The sequence below is a fragment of the Ranitomeya imitator genome, chromosome 6, assembly GCF_032444005.1.
Source record: "Ranitomeya imitator isolate aRanImi1 chromosome 6, aRanImi1.pri, whole genome shotgun sequence".
Taxonomy (NCBI): Eukaryota; Metazoa; Chordata; class Amphibia; order Anura; family Dendrobatidae; genus Ranitomeya; species Ranitomeya imitator.
In genome coordinates this window covers 401,411,565-401,436,879 of record NC_091287.1, presented here as the reverse complement: position 1 = coordinate 401,436,879, position 25,315 = coordinate 401,411,565, and the positions used below count along the sequence as shown (strand labels likewise).

The window sequence follows — 25,315 nt, the reverse complement described above, 5'->3', positions numbered from 1 at the left end:
CCCATAGGCCGCAAAAGATACCGAGCCCTGCAGCCTCTACTGCCTGGAAGCCACTACAGGACATCTGCCGTGAGTAGTTCTGCACTGCAGACTGACACTCTCATCTGCCCTCCTGTCCCCTAACCTTCTGGCATTTTCTTTAAGGGCCCGTTCATCCTGTCTAATTCTAAGGGAGGTCGTTCCCGTCCTCCTGCTTCCTCCTCTTCTTCCGCTGCTTTAGTCAAACACTCTGTATGTTCGTCCTGTGACTACAGGCTTCCCTCAGGTCAGTCTTCTCCCCTCTGTCAGGCCTGCAGCAACCCCACTGTATCCACCACCCAGGAACCCCCTGCTTCTCCGCTTGAGAGTGAGGCCTCCATCCCAGGGTGGGCTTCCTCTCTGTCACAATCTGTGGCAGATCTCACCAGGGTGTCTTAGACCTTGGTGTCCGTTCTTGATAGATTGCCCCTGCAGACTTCCGCAGTAGCCAGCGGGTCACAGGAAGCTCAGTTCGAGCTTACCAATATAGGCCACAAAAGATTCAGACAGGAACGGCGGTCGGAGTCCTCTTCCCGTTCCATCTCGCCTCACGGTCCGTCTCAGCAGTCTGCCTCTTCCCGTTCCTCTTCTCCCGAGTCAGGCGAGGTGTTCTTGGACGTGCCTTCGGAGAATGTTTTGGAGCTGGATTCTAACCGAATCGCTAGCATGAGGGATATGGTTCAGAGCCTCATTGGAGCAATCAACCAGACCTATACCATCAAAGATTCCTATACGGAACGCGCAGATCAAGCGGTTTCATTCAGACGGTCCAAACCACCTTTCAAGATTTTCACTCCTCATCCTGAATTCGAGGAGCTTATGGCCAGAGAAAGAGAGAATCCAACCAAACACTTTCAAAGAAGAAAGCATCTTGGCTTGTTATATCCTTTTTCTTCAGAACTCACCGCCAACTGGACTGCTTCTCCCTTCGTGGATCTGCCAGTCTCTAGACTATCCACCAACACGGTCCTCCCGCTTTCTGACGGAGCATCCCTGAAAGATTCTAATGATAGAATAATAGAATCCTTCGCAAAGTCAGCCTTCGAAGCGGCTGCGTCCACTCTGTCCGCCCTTTGCTTCCAATTGGGTGTCTAAGTCGATAGCCAAATGGGCCAAACAACTCCGTCGGGGCATTCTGGCCAGGGCTCCGCCAGAACATCTGGCCAATCTTGCCAACCAGATTTCTCACACAGGGGAGTATTTGGTTTCCGCTTCCCTGGATGCCGCATCTTGTGCAGCTCAGGCGTCCAGTAATGTCGTTGCCATCCATCAGACCATTTAGCTCAAAGCCTGGCAGGCGGACTTGTCTTCAAAGAAGTCCCTTACCAGCCTGCCTTTTCAGGGATCGCGTCTTTTCGGTTCCAAGCTGGAGCAAATTATTAAGGAAGCCACTGGGGGCACAAGTTCCCTGCTTCCCCAGTCCAAACCTCGCCGGCCTCCTCCAAATCGGCCTTTCGGCTCTTTCGTCGTTTTGCGGCGTCAGATTCCTTTTCCCAACAGCAGAGGCCACAGGCATGTCAAGCTAGGAAGAAGGTATCCTTTAGGTCCACCCCTTCCTGGCGCCCCCTCTACTCCCAAAGTAGATCCACCAGGCCTAAACCTGGAAGGTCTACCTCGGCATGACTCTTAGCAAGAACCCAGCGCATCTCCCAAGCTGGGCGGCCGTCTCCTTTTCTTCAGAGACGTTTGGCTCACCTCGGTGGAGGACGTATGGGTCAGGGAAGTTTTATCATCAGGCTACAAAATAGAATTCTAGTCTCAGCCCCGGGATCGATTCTTCGAATCTCGCCATCCAAGAAATCCTGCTCTAGTCCCAGGTTTCTTTACAGCCATAGCCTCACTACTCAGTTCGGGGGTAATCGTTCCCATTCCATAAAAGAGAACGTTTCACAGGTTTCTATTCGAACCTGTTGTAGTGCCGAAAAAAGACGGCGCGGTTTGTCCCAAGTTACTGAACAAAAGGGTTTGTCTGCGACATTTCAGACATTCAGGAGGATCAGAGGTCTGGTGCTCTTTCTGTACCTCGAAGACATTCTCATCAAGGCCCCACCCTTTCCCAGGCTCACAAAAGTCTAACCATCGTCCTCGGCACCCTGTTCCTTTTCGGTTGGCTTGTCAACAGGAAGAAGTCATGCCTTGTTCCCTCTTAGCGCTTCGTGTTTCTAGGCATGCTGTTTGACACCCGTCAGTCAAGAGTATTCCATCCCGAAGAGAAGAGATCTATTCTCCCTCAGGAAGTTCACCTGCTTCAGGGCCCCCGGCTTCCATCCTTCCGATCGGCCATGAAGGTCCTGGCGAGGAAGGTAGCAACTTCAGAGGCAATTCCCTTCGCTCAATTTCACTCAAGACCTCTTCAGCAAGCAATTCTTTCGCAGTGGGACAAGTTTGTTTTTTCTCTGGATTGTCCAATTCAGCTCTCATCCCGGGTCAAACAGTCCCTCAATTGGTGGCTGACGTCACCCCTCATCTCCCAGGGCAGGTTCTTCCTTCCTGTTCACTGGCAGATGGTGACGACGGATGCCAGCCTCCTCGGCTGGGGGGCAGTGTTTCGTCACCTGACTGTTCAGGGTCGTTTGTTGGTGCAGGAGTCTTCTCTGCCAATCAATGTCCTCGAGATACGGGCCATCTTTCTGTCCCTCCTTCAATGGGAAAAGCTTCTCAGAGGTCTACCAATCTGAATTCAGAAGGACAATGCCACAGCAGTGGCATATGTCAACCACCAGGGAGTTCCTTGGCATTGGCCGAGGTATCCAAGATTTTCCTTTGGGCAGAGGTGACGGTTCCGGTGATATCCGCAGTGCATATCCCCGGCGTAGACAACTGGGCCGCTGATTTTCTCAGCCGCGATGGCTTTGCGGCAGGGGAATGTTCCTTGCATCAGGAGGTCTTCCATCAGATTTAGGGGACTCTGGATGTGGACCTCATGGTGTCCCAACTGAACAGGAAGGTCCATCAGTTCGTCTCCAGGTCCCGCGATCCTCTCGCAGTGGGTGCTGACGCTCTGGCAATACCCTGGTCGCAGTTTGTGCTTCCCTATCTGTTTCCTCCTCTTCCCCTTCTTCCCAAGCTCTTGAAAAAGATCAAGGCGGAGGGGGTGCCGGTCATTCTGATCGCACCAGATTTGGACCAGAAGGTCTTGATTCGCGGAGATCATCAACCTTCTCACGGATGCTCCCTGGTATCATTCAGACAGATCCGATCTGCTGTCGCAGGGTTCGATCTGCCACCCGAATTCTCTTTTGCTCAGTTTGATGACGTGGCTTTTGAGACCGCGGTTCTAAAAGCGTTCGGGTTTTCAGATCAGGTCCTTCATACCAATATCCAGGCTAGGAAGCTTTCGTCTTCCAGGATCTACTATCGAACCTGGAAAGCCTTTTTCGACTGGTGCGAGTCCAATCCCGTCCCACCCATGCCTTTTTCTCTTCCTTCTATTTTGGCGGTTTTCCAGGTCCAGGCCAGACTGGATGCAGGTCCTGGGCGGTGCACCACAGGGCTTCCATCCTACAGCTTTGCAAAGTGGCAATCTGGTCTTCCGTCCACACGTTCGCCAAATTTTACAAGGTCCATACCTACGCTTCGGCAGACGCCAGCCTAGGTAGAAGGATATTGCAGGCGGCAGTGGTGAGTTCTCCAACCTGATGGAAGTCTGTTTTCCCCTCCCCAAAGACTGCTTTGGGACGTCCCATGGTTCCTGTGTCCCCCAATGAAGCAATAGAGAAAACAGGATTTTTGGTTGCTTACTGTAAAATCTGTTTCTCGGAGCCTTCATTGGGGACACAGCACTCTCCCATGCTGATCCGTTCCTTTGTTCTCTGTGTTTTATGATTGGTTTTCTACGTTCTATGTTTACAGTTCAGATATCTGTGGTTATGTCCTCAACCTTATCATTTCTCCTACTGCTTTCTCACTAACTGATTTTCAAAATGCCAGTTGGAGGGGTGTATACTGCAGAGGAGGAGCTAACTTTTTGTGCTTAGTGTCAGCCTCCTAGTGGCAGCAGCATACACCCATGGTTCCTGAGTCCCCCAATGAAGGCTCAGAGAAACAGATTTCACGGTAAGCAACCAAAAATCCTGTTTTTCTCTATTTTATGAGATACATCTTATCTTTGATGTGTAGAAAGAGCTGTCGAGAAACGCTGCATCCCATATTGCTCACTGTAGAGTATATATTGTATAAATCGTATCAATTTACATTATAACTTCAATTTTCATTAATGAGTATTGTTGCATAGTGCTTGTAAATACTAAGTAATTTTGCAATTTGTGGCTACTAAAATTTCCAGGCATTCTTCAGATGTTCAGATTTTTCTTTTGTTTACAGATTGTTACCTTGGAGACAATAACTAACGAGAAAGATTAGCAAAACTTATGCAGTGACATGCGAAGGTCTGCTCTTATCTATTAAGCTTGTAAGCACTGTTTTGAAGCTGGCTGGGATTGCTAGCACACACTGTTACCGCCTAATCCTGGTTCGGTTCAGTGCAGTGCCTACAAGCTAGACCGCAGCAGTGGTCGGTCTCTTAGGCAACGAGCTTTAAACAAAAAAAGTGTTAATATTTTACGAAAACCTGTTAATTTTAATAAAAATCAAATTGCAAAATTGCTTGCATTTACAAGCATTATCTGACAATAGTTACCTGTAAAGATAGGAGTAATTCTTTGAGTCCACTTGGATTATAACTTTTTAAATATAACTTTCTTACATGTAGGAAAATACTGAAGGCACAAGATGTGATGTATGTCGCAGTGGATCATTTTATTTTGACCCTTCAAATATAAAGGGCTGCATCAAATGTTTCTGTTTCGGAGCAACTGATATTTGCCATTCATCCAATAAACATAGGAAAAAGGTAAATTAAAGCAATTATTTTAAATGTTTATAGACTGAAAGTGAAACATCTATGGTAGAAATTGAAAGGTCATATTTCTTTTATACAGTATAAGAGTCTGAAATAATTCCATAATTGTTCCAGATACGTTGTACTTTAGTAAAACTGTCTGCTCGTCTTTCACCGGAGAGAATACTTATAGAGATCTTAGCTGATCCTCAGACCGGATGACATCATTCCATATAAACTAGTGACTTAATCAGGTTACTGTAACTTCAAGTTAGAGCCTATCCCTAGGATGTCTGATATTCCTGGATTAGGAAAGGCTTTCTTGTGGTTTGTATTTTGTTTTATAGCAAAAAAATAAGAATTTCTAGACTTCATGTGTTAAAAGGATAGTGGAAGTGACTCATGAAAGTGTAAAGAGTTGTAACAACAATAGCAAAGGTGATCAGATCACTTGGGTTCTGCCCAGAACCAGTAGGTGTAAGTAGCTATTGGGCCGTAGCCATTTAAAATATTTCTGAATTACATAAAAAAAGAATTGGGCTTAAAAATAAAACTAAAAAGTACAAGTGAGTTTATAATGAGAACCAAATCGAAGTTTTGATTTAAGTGTTCTGACTGGACGTTGGGTTGTAAGCAGAAGGCACTGTGCACATTTCTTTTTACCATAGAGGCCTTTACTAAGCTAATAATGTGCTTCATCATCGTATTTCAAAATCAGGCACCAAGTTTTTGAGCTTTAACAACAGAGTAAAAAGTGCAGTGTAAATTAACATATTAATAACATATGTCAGACCACTCCCCCCAGCCCTTCTGTATGTCAGACCACTCCCCCAGCCCTTCTGTATGTCAGACCACTCCCCCAGCCCTTCTGTATGTCAGACCACTCCCCCAGCCCTTCTGTATGTCAGACCACTCCCCCAGCCCTTCTGTATGTCAGACCACTCCCCCAGCCCTTCTGTATGTCAGACCACTCCCCCAGCCCTTCTGTATGTCAGACCACTCCCCCAGCCCTTCTGTATGTCAGACCACTCCCCCAGCCCTTCTGTATGTCAGACCACTCCCCCAGCCCTTCTGTATGTCAGACCACTCCCCCAGCCCTTCTGTATGTCAGACCACTCCCCCAGCCCGTCTGTATGTCAGACCACTCCCCTAGCCCTTCTGTATGTCAGACCACTCCCCCAGCTCTTCTGTATGTCAGACCACTCCCCCAGCCCTTCTGTATGTCAGACCACTCCCCCAGCCCTTCTGTATGTCAGACCACTCCCCCAGCCCGTCTGTATGTCAGACCAGTCCCCTAGCCCTTCTGTATGTCAGACCACTCCCCCAGCCCTTCTGTCAGACCACTCCCCCAGCCCTTCTGTATGTCAGACCACTCCCCCAGCCCTTCTGTATGTCAGACCACTCCCCCAGCCCTTCTGTGTGTCAGACCACTCCCCCAGCCCTTCTGTATGTCAGACCACTCCCTCAGCCGTTCTGTGTGTCAGACCACTCCCCCAGCCCTTCTGTATGTCAGACCACTCCCCCAGCCCTTCTGTCAGACCACTCCCCCAGCCCTTCTGTATGTCAGACCACTCCCCCAGCCCTTCTGTATGTCAGACCACTCCCTCAGCCCTTCTGTATCTCAGACCACTCCCCCAGCCCGTCTGTATGTCAGACCACTCCCCCAGCCCTTCTGTATGTCAGACCACTCCCCCAGCCCGTCTGTATGTCAGACCACTCCCCCAGCCCTTCTGTATGTCAGACCACTCCCCCAGCCCTTCTGTATGTCAGACCACTCCCCCAGCCCTTCTGTATGTCAGACCACTCCCTCAGCCCTTCTGTGTGTCAGACCACTCCCCCAGCCCTTCTGTGTGTCAGACCACTCCCCCAGCTCTTCTGTGTGTCAGACCACTCCCCCAGCCCTTCTGTGTGTCAGACCACTCCCCCAGCCCTTCTGTATGTCAGACCACTCCCCCAGCTCTTCTGTGTGTCAGACCACTCCCCCAGCCCTTCTGTATGTCAGACCACTCCCCCAGCCCTTCTGTATGTCAGACCACTCCCCCAGCTCTTCTGTGTGTCAGACCACTCCCCCAGCCCTTCTGTATGTCAAACCACTCCCCCAGCCCTTCTGTATGTCAGACCACTCCCCCAGCCCTTCTGTGTGTCAGACCACTCCCCCAGCTCTTCTGTATGTCAGACCACTCCCCCAGCCCTTCTGTATGTCAGACCACTCCCCCAGCCCTTCTGTATGTCAGACCACTCCCCCAGCACTTCTGTATGTCAGACCACTCCCCCAGCCCTTCTGTATGTCAGACCACTCCCCCAGCCCTTCTGTGTGTCAGACCACTCCCCCAGCCCTTCTGTATGTCAGACCACTCCCCCAGCCCTTCTGTATGTCAGACCACTCCCCCAGCCCTCCTGTGTGTCAGACCACTCCCCCAGCCCTCCTGTGTGTCAGACCACTCCCTCCCCAATCCTTCAGTGTGTCAGACCACTCCCCCAATCCTTCTGAGTGTCAGACCACTCGCCCAGCTCTTCTGTGTGTCAGACCACTCCCTCCCCAATCCTTCCATGTGTCAGACCACTCCCCCAGCTCTTCCGTGTGTCAGACCACTCCCCCAGCCCTTCTATGTGTTAGACCACTCCCTCCCCAATCCTTCTGTGTGTCAGACCATTCCCCCAGCCCTTTTGTGTGTCAGACCACTCCCCCCAGCTCTTCTGTATGTCAGACCACTCCCCCAGCTCTTCTGTGTGTCAGACCACTCCCCCAGCTCGTCTGTGTGTCAGACCACTCCCCCAGCCCTTCTGTGTGCCAGACCACTGCCCCAGCTCGTCTGTGTGTCAGACCACTCCCCCAGCTCTTCTGTGTGTCAGACCACTCCCTCCCCAATCCTTCAGTGTGTCAGACCACTCCCCCAGTCCTCCTGTGTGTCAGCCAACTCCCCCAGCTCTTCCGTGTGTCAGACCACTCCCCCAGCTCTTCCGTGTGTCAGACCACTCCCTCAGCTCTTCTATGTGTCAGACCACTCCCCCTGCCCTTCTATTTGTTGCACTACTCCCTCCCCAATCCTGTGTGTCAGACCACTCCCTCCCCAATCCTTCTGTGTGTCAGACCACTCCCTCCCCAATCCTTCTGTGTGTCAGACCACTCCCCCAGCTCTTCTGTCAGACCACTCCCCCAGCTCTTCTGTGTATCAGACCACTCCCCCAGCTCTTCTGTGTCAGACTACTCCCCCCAGCCCTTCTGTGTGTCAGACCACTCCCCCAATCCTTCTGTGTGTCAGACCACTCCCCCAGCCCTTCTGTGTGTCAGACCACTCCCCCAGCTCTTCTGTGTCAGACCACTCCCCCAGCTCTTTTGTGTGTCAGACCACTCCCTCCCCAATCCTTCTGTGTGTCAGACCACTCCCCCAGCTCTCCTGTGTGTCAGACCACTCCCCCAGCTCTCCTGTGTGTCAAACCACTCCCTCCCCAATGATTCTGTGTGTCAGACCACTCCCTCAGCTCTTCTATGTGTCAGACCACTCCCCCAGCCCTTCTGTGTCAGACCACTCCCTCCCCAATCCTTCAGTGTGTCAGAACACTCCCCCCAGCCCTTCTGTATGTCAGACCACTCCCCCAATCCTTCTGTGTCAGACCACTCCCACAGCTCTTCTGTGTGCCAGACCACTCCCCCCAGCCCTTCTTTGTCAGACCACTCCCCCAGCTCTTCTGTGTTTCAGGCCACTCCCCCAGCTCTTCTGTGTTTCAGGCCACTCCCCCAGCTCTTCTGTGTTTCAGACCACTCCCCCAGCTCTTCTGTGTGTCAGACCACTCCCCCAGCTCTTCTGTGTGTCAGACCACTCCCCCAGCTCTTCTGTGTGTCAGACCACTCCCCCACCTCTTCTGTGTGTCACACCACTTCCCCCAGCCCTTCTTTGTCAGACCACTCCCCTAGCCCTTCTGTGTGGCAGACCACTCCCCCAGCCCTTCTTTGTCAGACTACTCCCCCAGTCCTTCTGTGTGCCAGACCACTCCCCCAGCCCTTCTGTGTGCCAGACCACTCCCCCAGCCCTTCTTTGTCAGACTACTCCTCCAGCTCTTTTGTGTGGCAGACCACTCCCCCCAGCTCTTCTGTATGTCAGACCACTCCCCCCAGCTCTTCTGTGTGTCAGACCACTCCCCGAGCTCTTCTGTGTGTCAGACCACTCCCCGAGCTCTTCTGTGTGTCAGCTCACTCCCTCCCCAATCCTTCAGTGTGTCAGACCACTCCCCCAGCTCTTCTGTGTGTCAGACCACTCCCCCAGCTCGTCTGTGTGTCAGACCACTCCCCCAGCCCTTCTGTGTGCCAGACCACTGCCCCAGCCCTTCTTTGTCAGACTACTCCCCAGCCCTTTTGTGTGTCAGACCACTCCCCCCAGCTCTTCTGTATGTCAGACCACTCCCCCCAGCACTTCTGTGTGTCAGACCACTCCCCGAGCTCTTCTGTGTGTCAGACCACTCCCCGAGCTCTTCTGTGTGTCATCTCACTCCCTCCCCAATCCTTCAGTGTGTCAGACCACTCCCCCAGCCCTTCTGTGTGTCAGACCACTCCCCCAGTCCTTCTGTGTGTCAGCCAACTCCCCCAGCTCTTCCGTGTGTCAGACCACTCCCCCAGCTCTTCCGTGTGTCAGACCACTCCCTCAGCTCTTCTATGTGTCAGACCACTCCCCCTGCCCTTCTATTTGTTGGACTACTCCCTCCCCAATCCTGTGTGTCAGACCACTCCCTCCCCAATCCTTCTGTGTGTCAGACCACTCCCTCCCCAATCCTTCTGTGTGTCAGACCACTCCCCCAGCTCTTCTGTGTCAGACCACTCCCCCAGCTCTTCTGTGTATCAGACCACTCCCCCAGCTCTTCTGTGTCAGACTACTCCCCCCAGCCCTTCTGTGTGTCAGACCACTCCCCCAGCCCTTCTGTGTGTCAGACCACTCCCCCAGCTCTTTTGTGTGTCAGACCACTCCCTCCCCAATCCTTCTGTGTGTCAGACCACTCCCCCCAGCTCTTCTGTGTGTCAGACCACTCCCCCAATCCTTCTGTGTGTCAGACCACTCCCCCAGCTCTCCTGTGTGTCAAACCACTCCCTCTCCAATCCTTCTGTGTGTCAGACCACTCCCTCAGCTCTTCTATGTGTCAGACCACTCCCCCAGCCCTTCTGTGTGTCAGACCACTCCCCCAGCTCTTCTGTGTGTCAGACCACTCCCCCAGCTCTTCTGTGTGTCAGACCACTCCACCACGTCTTCTGTGTGTCAGACCACTCCCCCACCTCTTCTGTGTGTCAGACCACTCCCCCACCTCTTCTGTGTGTCAGACCACTTCCCCCAGCCCTTCTTTGTCAGACCACTCCCCTAACCCTTCTGTGTGGCAGACCACTCCAACAGCCCTTCTTTGTCAGACTACTCCCCCAGCCCTTCTGTGTGCCAGACCACTCCCCCAGCCCTTCTGTGTGCCAGACCACTCCCCCAGCCCTTCTTTGTCAGACTACTCCCCCAGCCCTTTTGTGTGTCAGACCACTCCCCCCAGCTCTTCTGTGTCAGACCACTCCCCCCAGCTCTTCTGTGTGTCAGACCACTCCCCGAGCTCTTCTGTGTGTCAGACCACTCCCCGAGCTTTTCTGTGTGTCAGCTCACTCCCTCCCCAATCCTTCAGTGTGTCAGACCACTCCCCCAGCTCTTCTGTGTGTCAGACCACTCCCCCAGCTCGTCTGTGTGTCAGACCACTCCCCCCAGCTCTTCTGTGTGTCAGACCACTCCCCGAGCTCTTCTGTGTGTCAGACCACTCCCCGAGCTCTTCTGTGTGTCAGCTCACTCCCCAATCCTTCAGTGTGTCAGACCACTCCCCCAGCTCTTCCGTGTGTCAGACCACTCCCTCAGCTCTTCTATGTGTCAGACCACTCCCCCTGCCCTTCTATTTGTTGGACTACTCCCTCCCCAATCCTGTGTGTCAGACCACTCCCTCCCCAATCCTTCTGTGTGTCAGACCACTCCCCCAGCTCTTCTGTGTCAGACCACTCCCCCAGCTCTTCTGTGTATCAGACCACTCCCCCAGCTCTTCTGTGTCAGACTACTCCCCCCAGCCCTTCTGTGTGTCAGACCACTCCCCCAATCCTTCTGTGTGTCAGACCACTCCCCCAGCCCTTCTGTGTGTCAGACCACTCCCTCAGCTCTTTTGTGTGTCAGACCACTCCCTCCCCAATCCTTCTGTGTGTCAGACCACTCCCCCCAGCTCTTCTGTGTGTCAGACCACTCCCCCAATCCTTCTGTGTGTCAGACCACTCCCTCAGCTCTTCTATGTGTCAGACCACTCCCCCAGCCCTTCTGTGTCAGACCACTCTCTCCCCAATCCTTCTGTATGTCAGACCACTCCCCCAGCCCTTCTGTATGTCAGACCACTCCCCCAATCCTTCTGTGTCAGACCACTCCCACAGCTCTTCTGTGTGTCAGACCACTCCCCCCAGCCCTTCTTTGTCAGACCACTCCCCCAGCTCTTCTGTGTGTCAGGCCACTCCCTCAGCTCTTCTGTGTGTCAGGCCACTCCCCCAGATCTTCTGTGTGTCAGACCACTCCCCCCAGCCCTTCTTTGTCAGACCACTCCCCCAGCTCTTCTGTGTTTCAGGCCACTCCCCCAGCTCTTCTGTGTTTCAGGCCACTCCCCCAGCTCTTCTGTGTGTCAGACCACTCCCCCAGCTCTTCTGTGTGTCAAACCACTCCCCCAGCTCTTTTGTGTGTCAGACCACTCCCCCAGCTCTTCTGTGTTTCAGACCACTCCCCCAGCTCTTCTGTGTGTCAGACCACTCCCCCAGCTCTTCTGTGTGTCAGACCACTCCCCCACCTCTTCTGTGTGTCAGACCACTTCCCCCAGCCCTTCTTTGTCAGACCACTCCCCTAGCCCTTCTGTGTGGCAGACCACTCCCCCAGCCCTTCTTTGTCAGACTACTCCCCCAGCCCTTCTGTGTGCCAGACCACTCCCCCAGCCCTTCTGTGTGCCAGACCACTCTCCAGCCCTTCTTTGTCAGACTACTCCCCCAGCCCTTCTGTGTGCCAGACCACTCCCCCCAGCCCTTCTTTGTCAGACCACTCCCCCAGCTCTTCTGTGTGTCAGACTACTCCCCCAGCTCGTCTGTGTGTCAGACCACTCCCCCCAGCTCTTCTGTGTGTCAGACCACTCCCCGAGCTCTTCTGTGTGTCAGACCACTCTCCGAGCTCTTCTGTGTGTCAGACCACTCCCCCAGTCCTTCTGTGTGTCAGACCACTCCCCCAGCCCTTCTGTGTGTCAGACCACTCCCCCAGTCCTTCTGTGTGTCAGCCAACTCCCCCAGCTCTTCCGTGTGTCAGACCACTCCCTCAGCTCTTCTATGTGTCAGACCACTCCCCCTGCCCTTCTATTTGTTGGACTACTCCCTCCCCAATCCTGTGTGTCAGACCACTCCCTCCCCAATCCTTCTGTGTGTCAGACCACTCCCCTAGCTCTTCTGTGTGTCAGACCACTCCCCCAGCTCTTCTGTGTATCAGACCACTCCCCCAGCTCTTCTGTGTGTCAGACCACTCCCCCAATCCTTCTGTGTGTCAGACCACTCCCCCAGCCCTTCTGTGTGTCAGACCACTCCCCCAGCTCTTTTGTGTGTCAGACCACTCCCTCCCCAATCCTTCTGTGTGTCAGACCACTCCCCCCAGCTCTTCTGTGTGTCAGACCACTCCCCCAGCTCTCCTGTGTGTCATACCACTCCCTCCCCAATCCTTCTGTGTGTCAGACCACTCCCTCAGCCCTTCTGTGTGTCAGACCACTCCCCCAGCCCTTCTGTGTGTCAGACCACTCCCCCAGTCCTTCTGTGTGTCAGCCAACTCCCCCAGCTCTTCCGTGTGTCAGACCACTCCCCCAGCTCTTCCGTGTGTCAGACCACTCCCTCAGCTCTTCTATGTGTCAGACCACTCCCCCTGCCCTTCTATTTGTTGGACTACTCCCTCCCCAATCCTGTGTGTCAGACCACTCCCTCCCCAATCCTTCTGTGTGTCAGACCACTCCCCCAGCTCTTCTGTGTCAGACCACTCCCCCAGCTCTTCTGTGTATCAGACCACTCCCCCAGCTCTTCTGTGTCAGACTACTCCCCCCAGCCCTTCTGTGTGTCAGACCACTCCCCCAATCCTTCTGTGTGTCAGACCACTCCCCCAGCCCTTCTGTGTGTCAGACCACTCCCCCAGCTCTTTTGTGTGTCAGACCACTCCCTCCCCAATCCTTCTGTGTGTCAGACCACTCCCCCCAGCTCTTCTGTGTGTCAGACCACTCCCCCAATCCTTCTGTGTGTCAGACCACTCCCCCAGCTCTCCTGTGTGTCAAACCACTCCCTCTCCAATCCTTCTGTGTGTCAGACCACTCCCTCAGCTCTTCTATGTGTCAGACTACTCCCCCAGCCCTTCTGTGTGTCAGACCACTCCCCCAGCTCTTCTGTGTGTCAGACCACTCCCCCAGCTCTTCTGTGTGTCAGACCACTCCACCATGTCTTCTGTGTGTCAGACCACTCCCCCACCTCTTCTGTGTGTCAGACCACTCCCCCCAGCCCTTCTTTGTCAGACCACTCCCCCAGCTCTTCTGTGTGTCAGGCCACTCCCCCAGATCTTCTGTGTGTCAGACCACTCCCCCCAGCCCTTCTTTGTCAGACCACTCCCCCAGCTCTTCTGTGTTTCAGACCACTCCCCTAGCTCTTCTGTGTGTCAGACCACTCCCCCAGCTCTTCTATGTATCAGACCACTCCCCCAGCTCTTCTGTGTGTCAGACCACTCCCCCAGCTCTTCTGTGTGTCAGACCACTCCACCACGTCTTCTGTGTGTCAGACCACTCCCCCAGCTCTTCTGTGTGTCAGACCACTCCCCCAGCTCTTCTGTGTGTCAGACCACTCCCCCAGCTCTTCTGTGTGTCAGACCACTCCACCACGTCTTCTGTGTGTCAGACCACTCCCCCACCTCTTCTGTGTGTCAGACCACTCCCCCACCTCTTCTGTGTGTCAGACCACTTCCCCCAGCCCTTCTTTGTCAGACCACTCCCCTAACCCTTCTGTGTGGCAGACCACTCCCCCAGCCCTTCTTTGTCAGACTACTCCCCCAGCCCTTCTGTGTGCCAGACCACTCCCCCAGCCCTTCTTTGTCAGACTACTCCCCCAGCCCTTTTGTGTGTCAGACCACTCCCCCCAGCTCTTCTGTGTGTCAGACCACTCCCCCCAGCTCTTCTGTGTGTCAGACCACTCCCCGAGCTCTTCTGTGTGTCAGCTCACTCCCTCCCCAATCCTTCAGTGTGTCAGACCACTCCCCCAGCTCTTCTGTGTGTCAGACCACTCCCCCAGCTCGTCTGTGTGTCAGACCACTCCCCCGAGCTCTTCTGTGTGTCAAACCACTCCCTCCCCAATCCTTCTGTGTGTCAGACCACTCCCCCAGCCCTTCTGTGTCAGACCACTCCCTCCCCAATTCTTCAGTGTGTCAGAAAACTCCCCCCAGCCCTTCTGTATGTCAGACCACTCCCCCAATCCTTCTGTGTCAGACCACTCCCACAGCTCTTCTGTGTGTCAGACCACTCCCCCCAGCCCTTCTTTGTCAGACCACTCCCCCAGCTCTTCTGTGTGTCAGACCACTCCCCCAGCCCTTCTTTGTCAGACTACTCCCCCACCACTTCTGTGTGTCAGACCACTCCCCCAGCCCTTCTTTGTCAGACTACTCCCCCACCACTTCTGTTTGTCAGACCACTCCCCCAGCTCTTCTTTGTCAGACTACTCCCCCACCACTTCTGTGTGTCAGACCACTCCCCCCAGCCCTTCTGTGTCAGACCACTCCCCCAGCTCTTCTGTGTGTCAGACCACTCCCCCACCTCTTCTGTGTGTCAGACCACTGTTCTCCAACCACTTCTAAGTGTCTGCTCCTATATACATTATCAGACCATACTTACACAGAGTTTTGAGTCTTGTTCTCTTTCCATATCCATTTTTTCTATTACAGATCATCTTTTTATAATGAAGAATATTGAGTCATGTATATTCTTTAATCTTTCTGTACATATTGGTTGTTAAGGTTTTGTACCTGACTTCATATACAATGCCATTACTATGAATATGCTTCTTCTGCTAAGTTTGTAGATATGAGGTTCTGGATACTTGAAACATCAGATCAGACCAGAGTAGATGTCACCTTTAATCCAGGGAGCAACAGTGTTGTAGCGGATGTGCAAGAATTACCCCCATCTGTTCACATTTTGCACTGGATGGCGCCAGCATCGTACTTGGGAGAGAGGGTACGTAAGAATAAATTCATGGAAATGTGTGCGTATTGAGTATGCTTTGTGGCTGTGGTTACTTAGGGTATGTGCACAAGATGCGGAAAATGCTGCGGATCCTCAGCATTTCCGCAGCTGCGGGTCCGCAGCAGTTTCCCATGAGTTTACATTACAATGTAAACCTATGGGAAACAAAAAACGCTGTGCCCATGCTGCGGAAAAAAATGCGCGGAAACGCAGCGGTTTACATTCCGCAGCATGTCACTTCTTTCTGCGGATTCCACAGCGGTTTTACAGCTCAGTGCAAGTCTATGAGAACCAGAACAATTCTCTCATAGATTGAAGAGTGACGTCCGGCTCGCTCCAGCAAACACTTCAGGTCACAAGCTGTTGGAGAGTGACCAGAGCGACAGAGATAGAAGGTGAAGATGGCGGTGGGAAGTTATGAGACCGGAGGCAGGAACCTTAGATGAGAGGCACCACTCCAGCACATCTATGAAAAAAGTATTGCAGTATAAGAAACAATAATTGGTCTTGCAAATTTTTTAAACAGACACACGGGTCACACGTGAAAGGCTTATGGATGAAAATTTTTCATTCTGAAAATCGAACGTATTTTTCATATGATGGTCTGACCCCAATAATAACCTCACTACTACCCCTAGCTCCCCCATGTCATCCCTTCTCAGACTAATAATATCTCACTGTGCAGGTTTCGTCATACGGAGGCTATCTGACGTACCAGCTGAAGTCTTTTGGCTTGCCAAGTGAAGGCATGGTCCTGTTAGACAAGAGACCAGATGTTCTGCTCACAGTAAGTACATGCCAGATTGCGTTTTGTAAAGCGAAAATCTGGAGACCAGAAGTTATTTTTCTGTAAACGTGTAATTACGATGTAACTGTATCAGTACATTACAGTCTTGCTGAATTTGTTCTTGTATCATGAGATACAAAATGATATGGTGTCTGGGCAAGTCATGACTTTCTGGTTCAGTTCTTGCAGTAAGCTGTGTGGTGGGGATTTGTATCGGAGCGCTTCGCCATTAGCGGCCGCAGGCTGTCAGACACTATTGTGGATGAGGCGTTCTATACATTCTGGCTCAGCAATATTTGCTGCCATTTCACACTTCATTAGCCCTGACCGGGTGATAATAGGTTACATGCAGGCTGCACAGGATGCAAGAAGCCTTGAACAAGTGAATCCCACCACAATAGAGGCATAAAACAAGGTGAATGCTGTGGACGCCTCCTCCAGCCGTCACCTAGAATCCTGAAAGCCTCTATTGACTGAGAGTCAGTTCTGTGGAGAGCTGGAGATATTATACAAGAATGTGTTGAATCTCTCACATCTTTTCTTCTCTAGCAGGATGGTCACATTCCTGGATACATTTAAAGGGGCAGGAACATGAAAACAAGCAATTTCTTCTGATTACACTGATCACGGATTCATATCCGATAACATTTTAGGATAGGCCTACACCTAGAAATGTTATATCTCATTCTATAAGAATGCATTAAAGGGAATCTGTCACCCCCTGGGTTGTTTTTAACTTGTTAATATGGGCATACAGGTGATAGAATGGTAAAAGCAGTCATACCTCTATGCCTCATGTCAGCAGTATTCTTGGGGAGAAATCCTGTTTTATTCTGTTATGGTAATGAATTCTTCCAGGCTCTGGAGCATGCGGGTCCTGGAAGAAAACTCTGCCTCCCGTCTTCATTATCATACCAGCCCTTTCCCATCAGTGTCACAGTGACATGTAGTGGTGGCTCCGGAATCCCTCGCCTGCACCCTGCAATAGCGCGATTCCACATCACCTTTCCACCCTTTTATGAGCATTGGCTGTTTCTTCACAGACGTTTCGAGTCACTGGGAGTAGGGAGTGGTGAGAGGACCTTAGGACCTTATCACTGCGCATGTCGGTGGTCACCGAGAGTGCAGAGAGGTGAGAGCACCTTATCACCGCGCATGTCAGTGGTCACTGGGAGTGGGGAGTGGTGAGAGGACCTTAGGACCTTATCACTGCGCTTGTCGGTGGTCACCGAGAGTGCAGAGAGGTGAGAGCACCTTATCACCGCACATGTCAGTGGTCACTGGGAGTGGGGAGTGGTGAGAGCACCTTTTCACCGCACATGTCAGTGGTCACTGGGAGTGGTGAGAGCACCTTATCTGTTATGAATAGGTAATTCAGAACCACAATGGACCTTGAAGTTCTGAGCACACAAAGTGACCTGACAATAACCAAAAAACATAGGACGAGCTCTGAGACGTGGGAACTCTGCTGACCGCAATCCCTAAACCTATCACACCACACTAGAGGTAGCCGTGGATTGCGCCTAACGCTCCCTATGCAACTCGGCACAGCCTGAGAAACTAGCTAGCCCTGAAGATAGAAAAATAAGCCTACCTTGCCTCAGAGAAATTCCCCAAAGGAAAAGGCAGCCCCCCACATATAATGACTGTGAGTTAAGATGAAAATACAAACACAGAGATGAAATAGATTTAGCAAAGTGAGGCCCGACTTACTGAATAGACCGAGGATAGGAAAGATAGCTTTGCGGTCAACACAAAAACCTACAAACAACCACGCAGAGGGGCAAAAAGACCCTCCGCACCGACTAACGGTACGAAGGTGCTCCCTCTGCGTCTCAGAGCTTCCAGCAAGCAAAAAAAAAACCAATATAGCAAGCTGGACAGAAAATATAACAAACAAAAGTAACACAAGCAGAACTTAGCTTATGCTGAGCAGACAGGCCACAGGAACGATCCAGGAGGAAGCAAGACCAATACTAGAACATTGACTGGAGGCCAGGATCAAAGCACTAGGTGGAGTTAAATAGAGCAGTACCTAACGACTTAACCTCATCACCTGAGGAAAGAAACTCAGAAACCGCAGTACCACTCACATCCACCAACGGAAGCCCATAGACAGAATCAGCCGAAGTACCACTTGTGACCACAGGAGGGAGCTCGACCACAGAATTCACAACAGTACCCCCCCCCTTGAGGAGGGGTCACCGAACCCTCACCAGAGCCCCCAGGCCGACCAGGATGAGCCATATGAAAGGCACGAACAAGATCGGCAGCATGGACATCAGAGGCAAAGACCCAGGAATTATCTTCCTGACCATAACCCTTCCACTTAAGCAGATACTGGAGTTTCCGTCTCGAAACACAAGAATCCAAAATCTTCTCCACTATATACTCCAACTCCCCCTCCACCAAAACCAGGGCAGGAGGATCAACAGATGGAACCATAGGTGCCACGTATCTCCGCAACAATGACCTATGGAATACGTTATGGATGGAAAAAGAATCTGGAAGGGTCAAACGAAAAGTCACAGGATTAAGAACCTCAGAAATCCTATACGGACCAATGAAACGAGGCTTAAACTTAGGAGAGGAAACCTTCATAGGAATATAACGAGATGACAACCAAACCAAATCCCCAACACGAAGTCGGGGACCCACACAGCGTCTGCGATTAGCGAAACGTTGAGCCTTCTCCTGGGACAAGGTCAAATTATCCACAACATGAGTCCAAATCTGCTGCAACCTGTCCACCACAGTATCCACACCAGGACAGTCCGAAGACTCAACCTGCCCTGAAGAGAATCCTGATCAGCAGAAACAAAACATCTCAGATATGTTTCCAAGGTCTGGTTGGTTCGTTCAGTCTGGCCATTTGTCTGAGGATGGAAAGCCGAGGAAAAAGACAAATCAATGCCCATCCTAGCACAAAAGGCTCGCCAAAACCTCAAAACAAACTGGGAACCTCTGTCAGAAACGATGTTCTCTGGAATGCCATGTAAACGAACCACATGCTGGAAGAACAATGGCACCAAATCAGAGGAGGAAGGCAATTTAGACAAGGGTACCAAATGGATCATCTTAGAGAAGCGATCACAAACTACCCAAATGACCGACATTTTTTGAGAGACGGGGAGATCCGAAATAAAATCCATAGAGATATGTGTCCAAGGCCTCTTCGGGACCGGCAAGGGCAAAAGCAACCCACTGGCACGAGAACAGCAGGGCTTAGCCCGAGCACAAATCCCACAGGACTGCACAAAAGAACGCACATCCCGCGACAGAGACGGCCACCAAAAGGATCTAGCCACTAAATCTCTGGTACCAAAGATTCCAGGATGACCAGCCAACACCGAACAATGAACCTCAGAGATAACTTTATTCGTCCACCTATCAGGGACAAACAGTTTCTCCGCTGGGCAACGATCAGGTTTATTAGCCTGAAATTTTTGCAGCACCCGCCGCAAATCAGGGGAGATGGCAGACACAATTACTCCCTCTTTGAGAATACCCGCCGGCTCAGGCAAACCCGGAGAGTCGGGCACAAAACTCTTAGACAGGGCATCCGCCTTCACATTTTTAGAGCCCGGAAGGTACGAAACCACAAAGTCAAAACGGGAGAAAAACAGCGACCAACGAGCCTGTCTAGGATTCAACCGTTTGGCAGACTCGAGATAAGTCAAGTTCTTGTGATCAGTCAAGACCACCACGCGATTCTTAGCTCCTTCAAGCCAATGACGCCACTCCTCGAATGCCCACTTCATGGCCAGCAACTCTCGATTGCCAACATCATAATTTCGCTCAGCAGGCGAAAACTTCCTGGAAAAGAAGGCGCATGGCTTCATCACCGAGCAATCAGAACCTCTTTGCGACAAAACAGCCCCCGCTCCAATTTCAGAAGCATCAACCTCGACCTGGAACGGAAGCGAAACATCTGGTTGACACAACACAGGGGCAGAAGAAAAACGACGCTTTAACTCTTGAAAAGCTTCCACAGCAGCAGAAGACCAATTGACCACATCAGCACCCTTCTTGGTCAAATCGGTCAATGGTTTAGCAATACTAGAAAAATTACAGATGAAGCGACGATAAAAATTAGCAAAGCCAAGGAACTTTTGCAGACTCTTCAGAGATGTCGGCTGAGTCCAATCATAAATGGCCTGGACCTTAACAGGGTCCATCTCGATAGTAGAAGGGGAAAAAATGAACCCCAAAAATGAAACCTTCTGAACACCAAAGAGACACTTTGATCCCTTCACAAACAAAGAATTAGCACGCAGGACCTGGAACACCATTCTGACCTGCTTCACATGAGACTCCCAATCATCCGAGAAGACCAAAATATCATCCAAGTATACAATCAGGAATTTATCCAGGTACTCTCGGAAGATGTCATGCATAAAGGACTGAAATACTGATGGAGCATTGGCAAGTCCGAATGGCATAACTAGGTACTCAAAATGGCCCTCGGGCGTATTAAATGCAGTTTTCCATTCATCGCCCCGTTTAATACGCACAAGATTATATGCACCACGAAGATCTATCTTGGTGAACCAACTAGCCCCCTTAATCCGAGCAAACAAATCAGATAGCAGCGGCAAGGGGTACTGAAATTTGACCGTGATTTTATTTAGAAGGCGGTAATCAATACAAGGTCTCAGCGAACCATCCTTCTTGGCCACAAAAAAGAACCCTGCTCCCAATGGCGATGACGACGGGCGAATATGACCCTTCTCCAAGGATTCTTTTACGTAACTCCGCATAGCGGCGTGCTCAGGTACAGATAAATTAAACAGTCGACCCTTAGGAAACTTACTACCAGGAATCAACTCGATAGCACAATCACAATCCCTATGCGAGGTAGGGCATTGGACTTGGGCTCATCGAATACATCCCGGTAATCAGACAAGAACTCTGGGACCTCAGAAGGGGTGGATGATGAGATAGACAGAAATGGAACATCACCATGTACCCCCTGACAACCCCAGCTGGACACAGACATTGATTTCCAATCTAATACTGGGTTATGGACTTGTAGCCATGGCAACCCCAACCCGACCACATCATGCAGATTTTGCAACACCAGAAAGCGAATATCCTCCTGGTGCGCAGGAGCCATACACATGGTCAGCTGGGTCCAATACTGAGGCTTATTCTTGGCCAAAGGCGTAGCATCAATTCCTCTCAATGGAATAAGACACTGCAAGGGCTCCAAGACAAACCCACAGCGTCTAGCAAACTCCAAGTCCATCAAATTCAGGGCAGCGCCTGAATCCACAAATGCCATGACAGAATAGGAAGACAAAGAGCAGATCAAAGTAACGGACAAAAGAAATTTCGACTGTACCGTACCAATGGTGGCAGACTTAGCGAACCGCTTAGTGCGCTTAGTACAATCGGAGATAGCATGAGTGGAATCACCACAGTAGAAACACAGCCCATTCTGACGTCTGTGTTCTTGCCTTTCAGCTCTGGTCAAAGTCCTATCGCACTGCATAGGCTCAGGTTTATGCTCAGATAATACCGCCAAATGGTGCACAGATTTACGCTCACGCAAGCGTCGACCGATCTGAATGGCCAAAGACATAGACTCATTCAGACCAGCAGGCATAGGAAATCCCACCATGACATCCTTAAGGGCTTCAGAGAGACCCTTTCTGAAAATAGCTGCCAGCGCACATTCATTCCATTGAGTGAGCACGGACCACTTTCTAAACTTCTGACAATAAATCTCTATCTCATCCTGACCCTGACACAGAGCCAGCAAATTTTTCTCTGCCTGATCCACTGAATTAGGTTCATCGTACAGTAATCCGAGCGCCAGAAAAAACGCATCAATATTACATAATGCAGGATCTCCTGGCGCAAGGGAAAATGCCCAGTCTTGAGGGTCGCCACGTAATAAAGAAATAATGATCTTAACTTGTTGAACTGGGTCACCAGAGGAGCGAGGTTTCAACGCCAGAAACAGTTTGCAATTATTTTTGAAACTCAGAAATTTAGCTCTATCTCCAGAAAACAAATCAGGAATAGGAATTCTTGGTTCTAACATAGAATTCTGAGCCACAAAGTCTTGAATATTTTGTACTCTTGCAGTGAGATGATCCACACATGAAGACAGGCCTTTAATGTCCATCACTACACCTGTGTCCTGAACTGTTGTGAATTCTGTGGCTGAGTTCACTTCTGTGGTCACAAGTGGTATTGCAGTCTCTGGGCTTCCTCCCTCAGGTGTTTTGGTGAGCTCGTTGGCTGCCTTGCTATTTAGCTCCACCTGAGTCTGTCTTCCTTGCTCCTTGTCAATGTTCCAGTGTTGGATCTGAGCTACTGCATCTTTCCTTGGCCTGCTGCTCTGCTAGATAAGTGCTTCTAGTTTGTTTTCTGTTTTTTCTGTCCAGCTTGTTATTATCTTTTGCTGGAAGCTCTGAGAAGCAAAGGGGTGCACCGCCGTGCTGTTAGTTCGGCACGGTGGGTCTTTTTGCCCCTTTGCGTGGTTTTCGTTTTAGGGTTTTTTGTAGACTGCATAGTTCTCTTTGCTATCCTCGCTCTGTCTAGAATATCGGGCCTCACTTTGCTGAATCTATTTCATTCCTACGTTTGTCTTTTCATCTTGCTAACAGTCATTATATGTGGGGGCTGCCTATTCCTTTGGGGTATTTCTCTGAGGTAAGTCAGGCTTGTATTTCTATCTTCAGGCTAGTCAGCTCCTCAGGCAGTGCCGAGTTGCATAGGTAGTGGATAGGCGCAATCCACTGCTGCTTCCAGTTGTGTGAGGATAGATCAGGTACTGCAGTCTACAGAGATTCCACGTCTCAGAGCTCGTCCTATTGTTTTTGGTTATTGCCAGATCTCTGTATGTGCGCTGATTACTGCACGCTGTGTTGCCTGATTGCCAGCCATAACGGTACAAGGAGCCATTCAATGATTTCCAATAGAGGGAAAAAAGAAATCCTGACATCATTTTTTTTTCTTAGCTCTGTCTTCAGTCTTTTTTTTCCCCTAGACATTAGAGTGCTTCAGGACACAGCTGTGGACATGGATATTCAGGCTCTGTGCTCCTCAATGGATAATCTCGTTGTAAATGTACAAAAGATTCAAGATACTATTGATCAGAAATCGATGCTAGAACCAAGAATTCCGATTCCTGATTTGTTTTTTGGTGACAGAACTAAGTTCCTGAGCTTCAGAAATAATTGTAAGCTATTTTTGGCCTTGAAACCTCATTCTTCTGGTAATCCTATTCAACAGGTTTTGATTATTATTTCTTTTTTGCGCGGCGACCCACAGGACTGGGCGTTTTCTCTTGCACCAGGAGATTCTGCATTGAGTAATGTTGATGCATTTTTCCAGGCGCTGGGATTGCTTTACGATGAGCCTAATTCAGTGGATCAAGCTGAGAAAGATCTGCTGGCTTTATGCCAGGGTCAGGATGATGTAGAAGTATATTGTCAGAAATTTAGAAAATGGTCAGTACTCACTCTGTGGAATGAATCTGCACTAGCGGCTTTGTTCAGAAAGGGTCTCTCTGAAGCTCTTAAGGATGTAATGGTGGGATTTCCTATGCCTGCTGGTTTGAATGAGTCTATGTCCTTGGCCATTCAGATCGGTCGTCGCTTGCGCGAGCGTAAATCTGTGCACCATCTGGCGGTATTGTCTGAGAGTAAACCTGAGCCTATGCAGTGCGACAGGACTATGACTAAAGTAGAACGGCACGAACACAGACGTCTGAACAGACTGTGTTTCTATTGTGGTGATTCTACTCATGCTATTTCTAATTGTCCTAAACGCACTAGGCGGTTCGATAGCTCTGCCGTTATTGGTACTGTACAGTCCAAATTCCTTTTGTCCATTACCTTAATGTGCTCTTTGTCATCATATTCTGTCATGGCGTTTGTGGATTCAGGCGCTGCCCTGAATCTGATGGATTTGGATTATGCTAAACGTTGTGGATTTTTCTTGGAGCCTTTGCGGTGTCCTATTCCGTTGAGAGGAATTGATGCTACACCTCTGGCCAAGAATAAGCCTCAGTACTGGGCCCAGCTGACCATGTGCATGGCTCCTGCACATCAGGAAGTTATTCGCTTTTTGGTACTGCATAATTTGCATGATGTGGTCGTGTTGGGGTTGCCATGGCTACAAACCCATAATCCAGTATTGGATTGGAACTCTATGTCGGTAACCAGCTGGGGTTGTCAGGGAGTACATGGTGATGTTCCATTTTTGTCTATTTCGTCATCCATTCCTTCTGACATCCCAGAGTTCTTGTCGGACTTTCAGGATGTATTTGAAGAGTCCAAGTCTGATGCCCTACCTCCGCATAGGAATTGTGATTGTGCTATCGATTTGATTCCTGGTAGTAAATTCCCTAAGGGTCGTTTATTTAATTTGTCCGTACCTGAACACACCGCTATGCGCAGTTATGTGAAGGAGTCCCTGGAGAAGGGACATATTCGCCCATCGTCGTCACCATTGGGAGCAGGGTTCTTTTTTGTAGCCAAGAAGGATGGTTCGCTAAGACCGTGTATTGATTACCGCCTTCTTAATAAGATCACTGTTAAGTTTCAGTATCCCTTGCCATTGATTTCTGACTTGTTTGCTCGGATTAAGGGGGCTAGTTGGTTTACTAAGATTGATCTTCGTGGTGCGTATAATCTGGTGAGAATCAGGCAGGGAGATGAATGGAAAACGGCATTTAATACGCCCGAGGGTCATTTTGAGTATCTGGTGATGCCGTTCGGACTTGCCAATGCTCCATCTGTTTTTCAGTCTTTTATGCATGACATTTTCCGTGAGTATCTGGATAAATTCTTGATTGTTTACTTGGATGACATTTTGATCTTCTCAGATGATTGGGAGTCTCATGTGAAGCAAGTCAGAATGGTTTTCCAGGTACTGCGTGCTAATTCCTTGTTCGTGAAGGGATCAAAGTGTCTCTTCGGTGTGCAGAAAGTTTCATTTTTGGGGTTCATCTTTTCCCCTTCTACTATCGAGATGGATCCGGTTAAGGTTCAGGCCATCCAGGATTGGACTCAGCCGACATCTCTAAAAAGTTTGCAGAAATTCCTGGGCTTTGCTAATTTTTATCGTCGCTTCATCTGTAATTTTTCTAGCATTGCCAGACCATTGACCGATTTGACCAAGAAGGGTGCTGATTTGGTTAATTGGTCTTCTGCTGCCGTGGAAGCTTTTCAGGAGTTGAAGCGTCGTTTTTGCTGTGCCCCTGTGTTGTGTCAACCTGATGTTTCTCTTCCGTTCCAGGTCGAGGTTGATGCTTCTGAGATTGGTGCAGGGGCGGTTTTGTCACAGAGAGGTTCTGGTTGCTCAGTGTTCAAACCATGTGCTTTCTTTTCCAGGAAATTTTCTGCTGCTGAGCGTAATTATGATGTGGGCAACCG

General features: G+C 50.4%; 1 protein-coding gene across 1 annotated transcript in view; it reads left to right on the top strand.

Annotated features, from left to right (window-relative positions):
* LAMA3 (laminin subunit alpha 3) overlaps positions 1 to 25,315 on the top strand; it is a 366,270-nt gene that overhangs the window by 248,738 nt on the left and 92,217 nt on the right. The window contains exons 36-38 of the mRNA XM_069731213.1: positions 4,730 to 4,870; positions 14,966 to 15,127; positions 15,822 to 15,923. Coding sequence (XP_069587314.1) covers positions 4,730 to 4,870; positions 14,966 to 15,127; positions 15,822 to 15,923 — 405 coding nt within the window. The remainder of the gene's footprint in view (positions 1 to 4,729; positions 4,871 to 14,965; positions 15,128 to 15,821; positions 15,924 to 25,315) is intronic.